The sequence below is a fragment of the Glandiceps talaboti genome, chromosome 10 (genome assembly GCF_964340395.1).
Source record: "Glandiceps talaboti chromosome 10, keGlaTala1.1, whole genome shotgun sequence".
Lineage (NCBI taxonomy): Eukaryota > Metazoa > Hemichordata > Enteropneusta > Spengelidae > Glandiceps > Glandiceps talaboti.
Genome location: NC_135558.1, coordinates 24,448,925 through 24,461,307, shown reverse-complemented (window position 1 = coordinate 24,461,307; position 12,383 = coordinate 24,448,925). Strand labels below are relative to the sequence as shown.

The 12,383-nt window shown below is 39.0% G+C and overlaps 1 protein-coding gene across 1 annotated transcript in view; it reads right to left on the bottom strand.

Annotated features, from left to right (window-relative positions):
* LOC144440768 (uncharacterized) overlaps positions 1-12,383 on the bottom strand; it is a 176,060-nt gene that overhangs the window by 36,005 nt on the left and 127,672 nt on the right. The window contains exon 20 of the mRNA XM_078130147.1: positions 5,922-6,200. Within this exon, the coding sequence (XP_077986273.1) occupies positions 5,922-6,200 (279 nt within the window). The remainder of the gene's footprint in view (positions 1-5,921; positions 6,201-12,383) is intronic.

Genomic DNA, 12,383 nt, shown 5'->3' with positions numbered 1-12,383 from the left:
ACGGACGTAAATTACGTCCATGTTGAGACGACCTAGAACTTGGTTAAAGCATGGTTAAAGTCGGGTGGCTGGTTAAAAGAAGTTAATTCTAACAAATATATGGTAAAAATAGAACATTTATTATGAGTTTAACCATAGACAATAGGTTTTGTCTATGGTTTAACGGGAAACATGTTAACGTTTGAAGTCCAAGTCAATGTGAAGGGACTGTAGTCTGAGGCGCACAGTGCAACGATGACCTTTACTGACGAAGACCCAAAGAGTAGCCGCTATTTTCACTGAAATGAAGCATTTTTTACAAAACTGGAGAAGTTTATGGGCGTTTCTGTGCTTTCTTAGAATAATTTAGCTCGCAGCTCAGTTTGAACGGTTGACTCACATACTAGACACATTTTAGCTACCGTATCTGTGAACATGCCATTGTGGTGTAATGGTGAGGGTAGAGGACTCGCGGTACGCGCGGGTGGTGGATGGGGAACTCAGAGGATAGCGCATTGCACTAATATCGATACTATCGTCCAGTGTCGTCCAAGGCTTCAAACAAGACGATATGTTTGTACATTTCGTGTAGAACTGTCCGAGGCATAGTATCACGCTAGAGAGACTGTGTCTGAGGCAACAAACTAGACGATATTTTTTTTGACTGTGACCCAACAATGTCGCACCCCAAAATATCGGATAATATCGGATAATATCGATATTATCGTCTTGTATTGTTTAAGGCTACAAAACAGACGATGTTGTTTTTTATTTCAATTGTGACCCGATAATGTCGCTCCCAAAAACTATCCGATACTGTCGGATAATAGTGATATTATCGTCTGGTATCGTCTAAGACTTCAAACTAGACGATGTTTTTTAAAATTTGGTAGTGACCCAACATTGGTCTCTAGTCAAGTATACTAGATGATACTATCGGATATTTTTCTCGGTGTACACCTCTATTGCTGACAATGGTCTCTAGTCATATTATTGTACAATTTTGCCGTGATAGCAGGGTTGCCGCACCTCCCCCCCAAAAAAAAAATAAAAATAAAAAAAAAAAAAATAAATAAAATAAAATAAAATAAAATAAAAAAAAAAAATAAAAAAAAAATTAAAAATATGGGATAGTATTGGACACTATCGTCTATCATTGTCCAAGGCTTCAAACTAGATGATATTTTTACAATTGTGACTGACCTGACATACGTGTCCAGTCACGGTGAAATGAACTTGACGATACCAGAAGATGCAATCGTTAGTATCGCTTGTGCCCATGTATTGAACATTCCATACACCCCCCCAAATTTTGTCCTCTAAAGTACAATTATGACGCTAAAACGAACCTTTTTTTACTCTATTGCAACTATCAAAGTAAAAAGACGCAACACTAATTATAATGTTGCTATTTTTGTTTCCATTGTTTTGTCTACATGAACAATTACTGTGTCATGCCAATCACATGTCCAAAGTGGATGGACACAGCAAAGTACAGTCAACACTTCATGCTCCCAGGTCAAATAAATCCACAATGTAAGACATCCTATCCATCAAAAACTCAAACAAAAAAAAATGGATGGAGACAATACACTATACACCACAGTACTGCCGGCTTCAGTGAACATGGGCCATGCTTTGAAAGATGAAACCATTTCATGTCACTGTGTGGACGGTAATGAATGCAGTAAAAAATGAAATAAAGTGCGTGTACACATAGTTTTCAAGAGGGATAGTTATCAAACAAAACATTCTGCTCTAACGAATTTGTGGGTCTACTTTCTTGAAGATTTTGAATGGTCATAGAATGTACTGTTACGACACGTTACATCTAAACAAGTTGAGAGAATATTATGGGGAACTCTTGAAGCCATTCTCATCCGATCTCTGTATGTTCGATGGGTACGGAAATATTAGATAATTTTCGTTTCGATTAGATTGTCTGTGGGAACTGTTTTCCATCCATTCAATAGTTATGTCCAAAAAGGATGCTGATAACAGCCTTCACTTTATGTAAACAATATGGCTTCACTAGGACGTAAACAATACGCTGGATGGGCCATGTTGCGGTACAAGACAGCAAGGCATAGTTAGAAAACAAGCACTAAACTTGCATGGTGGATCTTTAAACACAGGTATATTATTAGTATACTGTGGAATACTTATTAAACGCTAGGAATTTATTTTAGCTTGTTTCGCAGGGAGTAAAAATGCGCGAAAAATCATTACAGCAGAATGACATTTGATTCATAGGACGTCAATGACCTACTTCTATTTGAACTTTCGATATCAGGTTCCTACTACTACCTTTGTGTTATTGTTTTCAACGGAAATTCAAAGTATAAACATTCAACACACCCACGCACGCAATCGCATACACACACAACGAACTTACAAAACAAATGCTTAGTATCCCAGAAGTTTAATTTAATATTACTTTGAAGTCATATTTATTGTAGCTTTTAACATTCAAAAATACTTATGTCATGAAATGCTAATAAATTGAAATGAATAAAGTGTCCATTAAAGTCCGATGAAACACTAATAAACGAAAATCTGATGGCATCGAAAATGTTCAATATACACAGTCACACAATGTTCATTTTTCAACTACATAAGTCCAGCCTGTTTAAAACCATCACAAAGCAAATCAATACGATGTGTAATGTTGTCGTGGCACTTGACAAATTCTGTCTTTATCACCTCGAAGTCCTCAGGCAGTTGCTTCACGCTTTTTGTACCCTTCCGCCGAACGAAGTTCATCCTGCAGAGAAGTGACTTTGCCCACGAACTGCTAACTTCAATGTGTCCACCAAATTCTTTCAGTTTTGATCGGTCATTTTTCATAAGGATACCGATCGCAGCAGACATGACGAGGCAATTGTTGATGACACCACCACTATGTCTAACTTGGTGGACCCATCTCTGCACGGCTGCGTCCAACTCCCCAAGCATCAGTGGTTGACCTCTGTGACCCTTCGGCAGTGACGTGATGGGCGTAGCTAGCTTGGTTGCGTTGTTGAAGTTTCAAGTAACTGGTCTTCATGCCACAAACCGTGCTCTCATTCACGTTTCTGCCGAGTTCTTTCGAAAATCTCCTTCCCGTCTTGACAACTCCGATTTCTATGGCAGACTTTGCAATTTATGCCCGTTCCTCATGAGTGTAGAATTTGTATTCACCACGCTTTCTCTTCCGTGGGTTCACAGCATAGGCAAGTATCTTTTCAACTTTGTTATTCGCAGCTTCAGTCAAGATCGCCTCTTCTTTGGTCATACAAAGTCTTGGATCAGGTAAACCTGGAGCACGTGGAGGGTTAGCTTGTTTCAACCAGCAATACAGCGACATGTTTGTATGTTAAAGACAACGAGTAGTGTGGTAAAAAATACTGTAATCGATGGGTTTATAAGCATGAAATTTGTCTGATCAATGCGGCAAGCTGTTAAAATTTCTTTAGAAAGTATTCAACATTGAGCGTAAGTTTCAAACTTTTAATGCAAAATTGTACTTTCATCCCCCCAAATTATCACCTCTACCCGTTCTTTACACAATGCGCTATCTTTAATGTCTGTGTAGATTCTACCGACAGTATCGCAACATTCACACATCGTTACATGACAATAGTATCAGTGATGTTGCCGATTTGATTGACAGTGTTAGTCACCATTATGTTTATTCAACTTTGTCACCGTTTGTGATAATTGCCAAGTGGTATAGAACAAAGAGTATTTCGTTCAGCGAAAATTAATTCAAGCCAAACCGTCAGTTTAGTTACTAAGCGATAGATTCCAGCGTTCATAAAGTCTTCCACAGTATAATGTGTACTAGCTATGATTACATTTTTCTGTGAAACTTACATCCTTATAAAGCAGTGTCATTCAGTCTCTGTGGTTGACCACCACCTTCCTCACTCATTCACTGCTAGAGGAACTATCGTTACTGCTAGTGGTCGGTTCTAATGAATATGGCTAAATCACACTATCAGTTGTTAATGCTGGAGTGTATTGCTCTATGCTGGAGACATCTGACGAATATTCGATGTCGTGTTCTGGCGAGAACCGGTTGTGAAGTTGACCTTCTGGCTTGGCCCTAATGGCTTTGCATGTAAAGATAAACTGATAAGGACGATTGTGTTCCTCAAGTGATGTCACGATGTTCCAAAATCTATCCTATGCATATACAAATGAGAAGTACTTCCTGAGGTGCTCTTTGGTTGAGCCTAGAGTGACTCATTTTTCACACAATTTCTCATGTCAGAGCTATTCTATAATATCACAAAACCCAATGCCCTTTATTTTTATGGCAAAATAAACATATTGACGAAAAAAGTATCACCCTTTGCATGTACACTTTAACTGCAGTGTTATTAGTGGTAGCCCACTTAACCAGTGTTATTTATGGTAGCCCACCTGAGTGCAGTGTTATTACTAGTAGCTCACCTAACTACAGTGTTATTAGTGGTAGCCCACTTAACCATAGTGTTATTTATGGTAGCCCACCTGAGTGCAGTGTTATTAATGGTAGCTCACCTAACTACAGTGTTATTAGTGGTAGCCCACTTAACCACAGTGTTATTTATGGTAGCTCACCTAACTGCAGTGTTATTAGTGGTACCCCACTTAACCATAGTGTTATTTATGGTAGCCCACCTGAGTGCAGTGTTATTAATGGTAGCTCACCTAACTACAGTGTTATTAGTGGTAGCCCACTTAACCGTAGTGTTATTTATGGTAGCCCACCTGAGTGCAGTGTTATTACTAGTAGCTCACCTAACTGCAGTGTTATTAGTGGTAGCCCACTTAACCGTAGTGTTATTTATGGTAGCCCACCTGAGTGCAGTGTTATTAATGGTAGCTCACCTAACTACAGTGTTATTAGTGGTAGCCCACTTAACCGTAGTGTTATTTATGGTAGCCCACCTGAGTGCAGTGTTATTAATGGTAGCTCACCTAACTGCAGTGTTATTAGTGGTAGCCCACTTAACCGTAGTGTTATTTATGGTAGCCCACCTGAGTGCAGTGTTATTAATGGTAGCTCACCTAACTACAGTGTTATTAGTGGTAGCCCACTTAACCGTAGTGTTATTTATGGTAGCCCACCTGAGTGCAGTGTTATTACTAGTAGCTCACCTAACTGCAGTGTTATTAGTGGTAGCCCACTTAACCATAGTGTTATTTATGGTAGCCCACCTGAGTGCAGTGTTATTAATGGTAGCTCACCTAACTACAGTGTTATTAGTGGTAGCCCACTTAACCGTAGTGTTATTTATGGTAGCCCACCTGAGTGCAGTGTTATTACTAGTAGCTCACCTAACTGCAGTGTTATTAGTGGTAGCCCACTTAACCATAGTGTTATTTATGGTAGCCCACCTGAGTGCAGTGTTATTAATGGTAGCTCACCTAACTACAGTGTTATTAGTGGTAGCCCACTTAACCGTAGTGTTATTTATGGTAGCCCACCTGAGTGCAGTGTTATTAATAGTAGCTCACCTAACTGCAGTGTTATTAGTGGTAGCCCACTTAACCGTAGTGTTATTTATGGTAGCCCACCTGAGTGCAGTGTTATTAATGGTAGCTCACCTAACTACAGTGTTATTAGTGGTAGCCCACTTAACCGTAGTGTTATTTATGGTAGCCCACCTGAGTGCAGTGTTATTACTAGTAGCTCACCTAACTGCAGTGTTATTAGTGGTAGCCCACTTAACCGTAGTGTTATTTATGGTAGCCCACCTGAGTGCAGTGTTATTAATGGTAGCTCACCTAACTACAGTGTTATTAGTGGTAGCCCACTTAACCGTAGTGTTATTTATGGTAGCCCACCTGAGTGCAGTGTTATTAATGGTAGCTCACCTAACTACAGTGTTATTAGTGGTAGCCCACTTAACCGTAGTGTTATTTATGGTAGCCCACCTGAGTGCAGTGTAATTCAACTACAATGTACTTACTGCTTTGCTTGAATCATCTGGTAAATGTACTTCATTCTTGGCCCTAGGTCGTAACTTGTTGAAAATTCCACCAAACCAACTTGTGCTTTGTGTTTTCACAGGCTGTATTTTCTTTTCCTTCTTGACTTCATGTTTGGGTTCTCCTTTCACTTTGGCTGACACAGGGGGTATAGCTGGTGGAGCAATTTGTTTTGGGGATTCTGGTGGTGTGAGTGGTGCACTTGGACTTGATGGTTGTGCCTTTGGTGTGACATCCCCTTCCTGATCTAAATCCATTGGCTGATAAAAATGACATCATTATTGGTAATTACCCACAATTCATTTCACTTTAATCTGTTTGTTTTGTTTAAGTTTGCAATAATACTTTGATCTCCAATGCCAAAAGATAATATCAGAGTTCATACACTTTAACTTACTTAAATTTCAAACCAGTACATAATAGTGTTATCTCACTAACAGACAGAAATTTTAATTTGGCAAATAATAGGAATATTGAACACTTTATGATATATCATTTAATTTATTCACTACACTTTCTAGCATAAGAGACATATTTCAAAGTCTTTCTAGAAGCATATGAACCATGAAGAAAACAAGTCATTGAAAATGACATAGCCCCTCTATGATTGGGTTTTAAGGAGCTGGCAGTTTATGTTGTCATTTCCAAACCAGGCTAATGTTGTTTGGCCTCATATGGTTGTTTTTGATATCACTACTCTGTTCAAGCATGTCTGAGTTATGGCTTTGGACATGAAAACTGCACCAACAAAATGGCTGCCAGGCAGCCATATTGTATTGTATCAAGACGAAAATGGATATGCACATGTATGTCATAGAACACTATGCTAATACCAACTTTGAATGAGATATGTCCAAGCATGTCTGAGTTATGGCTTTGGACATGGAAAATTCACAAACAAAATGGCTGCCAGGCAGCCATATTGGATCGTATCACGACAACAATGAATATGCACATGTATGTCATAGAACACTGTCCTAATATCAACTTTGAACGAGATCTGCTCAAGCATGTCTGAGTCATGATGGGTGAATGGTTAGCGTGACTGGCTTGGAATCTACAGGTTGCAGCTGCCTGCTGTTTGTTTCCGAGTGGCTAAAGTCCTTGGGCAAGATTTGAACCACGACTGTGCTTCAGTCAACCCAGCTGTATAATTGGGGACCTGGTAGGATGTAGGTTGCAATGTGAAGGCTTTAATCCTATGCGCTTAAATGGCTGCAATGGATTGTATGCTCCCCGGGGAGTTGAGGAAGACTAAAGGGCCGTTGTGCCGTTCTGATCCGAGCCAGGGGTAATAATTGTAAAGCGCTTTGAGCACGGTGTGGGAAAGCGCTATATAAGAACCGAACATTAAGAACCGAACATTATTATTATGGCTTTGGACATGGAAAATTCGCAAACAAAATGGCTGCCAGGAAGTCATATTGGATTGTATCATAAAACAAATTGACGTGCATATGTATGCCATAGTATGTTGCCCCTGTATCAAGTTTGAAAAAAATCGGTCCAGGCATCTCCAAGGGACGGACGGATGGATGGATGGACGGACGGACGCATGGACAGACGGAACCCAATCCATAAGTCCCCGCCGGACGAATACTGAATACCTAATGATACCAACTACACAGTTCTCAAGATAAAAACATGACAACTATTAAATTAACATTACAAGACAATGCAAACAACTCATACTGGTAACAGTTACTGTACACCTACATACTAATTAAATGGACTAAGTTTTCCATATGGTGTAAGCCTTGCAGTTTACCTGAATAGCAATGGACTAATCCGTGCATCACCAGAAACATCCCTGTGATATTTCAGCTAAATCAACAAAGTACTTTTTGAATCATAGACTTTTTTAGCCCTAATTTGTATATTTCTTATGGCATTATCATTGCATGAACAAATCTTACTTTACATCTCCCTTAGAGAACGTTCCCACCAAATTTCAGACCAATCTGCCCAGTTGTTTTGGAGTTTAAGTCTTTTGACCAAAAATAACATTTTTTGACCCAAAAGGCACATCTATGAAGCGATCATTTCCATTTGAACAATTTTTCATTAGAACACCATAAGTAATGTCCCCACATAATATCAAGCCAATCGGTCTGGCAGTTTTTAAGTCGTTTACACACACACACACACACACACACACACACACACACACACACACACACACACACACACACACAGATGCCAGGCGATGTCTCGAACTACTGAACCTCAGTTCAGTTGTGCTAAAAAGACACAGCCCCCCTTCAAATACTTCACTTCTCCCCTCCCCCTTTAAATACTTCACTTCTCTCCCCCTTTAAATACTTCACTTTTCTCCCCCTTCAAATACTTCACTTCTCCCCTCCCCTTTAAATACCTTATTCCTCTCCCCTCCCCTTTAAATACTTCTCCCTCCTTTAAATATTTAACTTCCCCCTTTAAATACTTCACTTCTCAGTGACTGAATGGAGTATTGATTTAAAAGAAACAAGTCTTCATGGAAGACATAGCTCTAAAAAACTATTTCTTCTAGTGACTACAACCAGTTCTTTAGTTTGTACATTATGTCGCAGGCTTTCAATTAAAAAAGGATAACAACTATGGCATGGCCTTTAAGGCATTCAAAAAGATACACTGACAACACCTGAAAGGGTTGTTCATTTCTTATCTATTATGTGTAGATCCTTGACAATTTCAGGCACATTAGCATTAATATTTATATTATCTTAATGATTTCAAAATGGGAAGACATACTTAGCTATTTGACCCTGAAGATGAAGGTCAAGGTCAAAAGTCAGTGTGCCATTAGAAAGCTCATCATTGATAACCAAGATGAAGTCACTTGAATAGGGTCTCTATCTGTTAAGTGTTAAGAGTTATTGGCCAAAATGTGAATATTTATGACAAATATGGCCACCATTTTGCTGTTATTGTGGGGGTTGTGAAATGAAGTCATGTGTATATGCAGACTATCGCATCTGACATTTGTACAAGGTTTGGTTGAAATCAGTCCATGCATATCAGAAATATACATACACACTTTGACAATAATATAGCTATTTGACCTTGAAGATGGAGGTCAAGTTCTAAAGTCAATGTACCATTAACAAGTCATTGAGAATGACATAGTCCCCGCTATATAATTGGGTTTTAAGGAATTATCACTACTCTGATCACGCAACAACATTTGTGAACCTAAAACAAACAGACTCAGATATGTTGTGTGTGCTTGTTGGACATGGAATATGCCTCCAACAATAAAGGATTGGTTGGGTATGGGGGATCATATCACGATGAAAATGGAGTCTGAGTTATGGCTTTGGACATGGAAAATTCACAAACAAAATGGCTGCCAGGCAGCCATATTGGATCGTATCACGACGAAAATGGATATGCACATGTATGTCATAGAACGCTGTCCTAATACCAACTTTGAATGAGATCTGTTCAAGCATGTCTTAGTAATGGCTTTGGACATGGAAAATTCACAAACAAAATGGCTGCCAGGCAGCCATATTGGATAGTATCACGACGAAAATGGATATGCACATGTATGTCATAGAACACTGTCCTAATACCAACTTTGAATGAGATCTGTTTAAGCATGTCTAAGTTATGGCTTTGGACATGGAACATTCACAAACAAAATGGCTGCCAAGCAGCCATATTGGATCGCATCACGACGAAAATGGATATGCACATGTATGTCATAGAACACTGTCCTAATACCAACTTTGAATGAGATCTGTTCAAGTATGTCTGAGTTATGGCTTTGGACATGAAAATTCGCAACCAAAATGGCTACCAGGCAGCCATATTGGATTGTATCACAATGAAAATGGATATGCACATGTATGTCATAGAACACTGTCCTAATACCAACTTTGAATGAGATCTGTTCAAGCATGTCTGAGTTATGGCTTTGGACATGAAAATTCACAAACAAAATGGCTGCTAGGCGGCCATATTGGATCGTATCATGACAACAATGAATATGCACATGTATGTCATAGAACACTGTCCTAATACCAACTTTGAATGAGATCTGTTAAAGCATGTCTGAGTTATGGCTTTAGACAGGGAAAATTCACAAACAAAATGGTTGCTAGGCGGCCATATTGTATCATAAAAAAAATTGACGTGCATATGTATGCCATAGTATGTTGCCCCTGTACCAAGTTTGAAAAAAATCGGTCCAGGCATCTCCAAGAAACGGCTGCGGACGGACGGACGGACGGACGGACAGACGGAACCCAATCCATAAGTCCCTGTTCCGGACTTCGTCCACGGGGACTAAAAAGCACATGATCGATAACATGGGTGAAGACACTTGAATTAGGTCTCTATCTGTTAAACTTCAAGAGATATTGGGTAAAGTGTGATTATTTACAACAAATATGGCCGCAATTTCGCTGTTTTCGTGAGGGTTATAAAACCAAGTGAGGTACACATGCCCTCCATAACATCTGACATTTGTAAAAGGTTTGATTGAAATTGGCGCATGCATATTGGAGATACAGGTGGACAAGGAAGGACGGATGGATGGACAGGACCCAATGTAGTAGCCCCAATAAGGCTTTGCCCTTTGGGGGCTAATTAGTGGCAACAAAGGTGTCTGTGATATGCAGGAAATGGTTGGATTTTGATGACTTATCCTGCAGGTCAAAGTCAAGGTCCCAAAAGTGTTTACACCTAATAATACAGGGATAGAATGAAGTTTCCTTGTATTAAAGTTATGTGAGAACCAAATGTAATGTATTTCTCTTTTGTTCTGCATTACCTATTAGATACCATTTTGAAAGAAATTGGCCACATATAAATGCTTCAGACTGTCTGCAATATGCAAATAAAAGCACCATGGCATTGTAGCACAACTGTTGAAGATAACCTTTACTATGATCATGTGGTCGTGTTCCTAGATAAGATTTGATTTCCATTCCTACCCATCCATGGTGTTATATCTACAATATACACCACCGTTTCAACTGTTGCTATGGGTGTGGTCATATTGCTAGGCATACCTGCATACATTTTTTGGAATGTTCATTTATTTGCCTTTCCTTCACTGGTTATTGGCATTATATGTCATCGTTTATCTGTTGCTATGGGTATGGTCTTGTTGCTATGGACATTTACATATTTAAAACACTGTTTATTCAATTGCCTACCCATCCCTGTTGTTATATTTGCAATAAACCCTATCATTTGACTGTTGATAAGGGCATGGTTACTTGGGTCACTTATGTAAGTATGATACACTCACAATTTACAGACTAACACTTTTAGGACCGACATAACCAATTTAGTCCCCAGTTGTTTGTGAGGTAAATTTCAATACCAAAATCTCTTGCACCATCAACAAGACAGACAGATGGACAGACTAACTTTACATTGAACCATTGGATCACTTTGTGCCATAACTTAAGAGAATGTTTTCAAGGAGAGGCAATTCTAGACTAGTGCCACTATCATGCACTAGTTACATTTCGTTATTAAGTACCCCATAACCTTTCTGGCTAAATATTCACGAGAAAAATCTGACCCAAGACATCACGTTTTAAGCTCTAATCTGCATAACACTGATGGGAAATTAATCCATTCATCTGTACATTCCCAGAAACATTCCTGTGAAATTTCAGACAAATCAGCCGCATCCTTTTGGAAATAAAGATTTTTGACCAAAAAGACACATTTTTACTCCTCATTTGCATATCACTGATGGAATCATCATGTAATGAACAATTCTCATTCTACACACCTCTAAAAATATTTCCACCACATTTCAGACAAATCCACCAGTAGTTTAGTTTAATTTTTTTAAACCAAAAATTGTGTCAATGGCATTGTAGCACAACTGTACAGTTTTTAAAAATGTTTAACCACATGCTAGGTATATGTGATCATTTGAATCCCTGTTACTTTGTGAAATACACCACTGTTTGGCTGTTGCTATGGGCATGGTTGCTAGGGATATTTGCATACATTTTTTAATTGTTTACTCATTTGCCTACCAGATGATGTTGTTATTTAACCAAAATATCTGCCATTTGGTTGTTGCTAAGGGCGTGGTCATGGTTGCTAGGGTCAATTGTGTCAAAATGTTCTTAAGAAAATCTGCAGAATAACACTTCCAGGAACATCTCACCAAGCTTCAGTCTCATTGACCAACTACTTTTTTGAGATATGAGTTTTTGACCAAAATTCACATTTTTACCCCTACTTGGCATATCACTGATGAAACCATAGTGCAGAATGTTTCATCTCCCCCCCCCCCCCCCCCATCCCATTTAAATTTCAGCCCAATCTGCTCAATAGTTTTGGAATTAAGGATTTTTGACCAAAAAGACACATTTTCATCTTTGCAATATATGTGATCACTGGCTTTTGCCATGGGTGTGGTCTTGTTGCTAGGCATATTTGCATACTCTTTTTGAATGTTTGTTCAC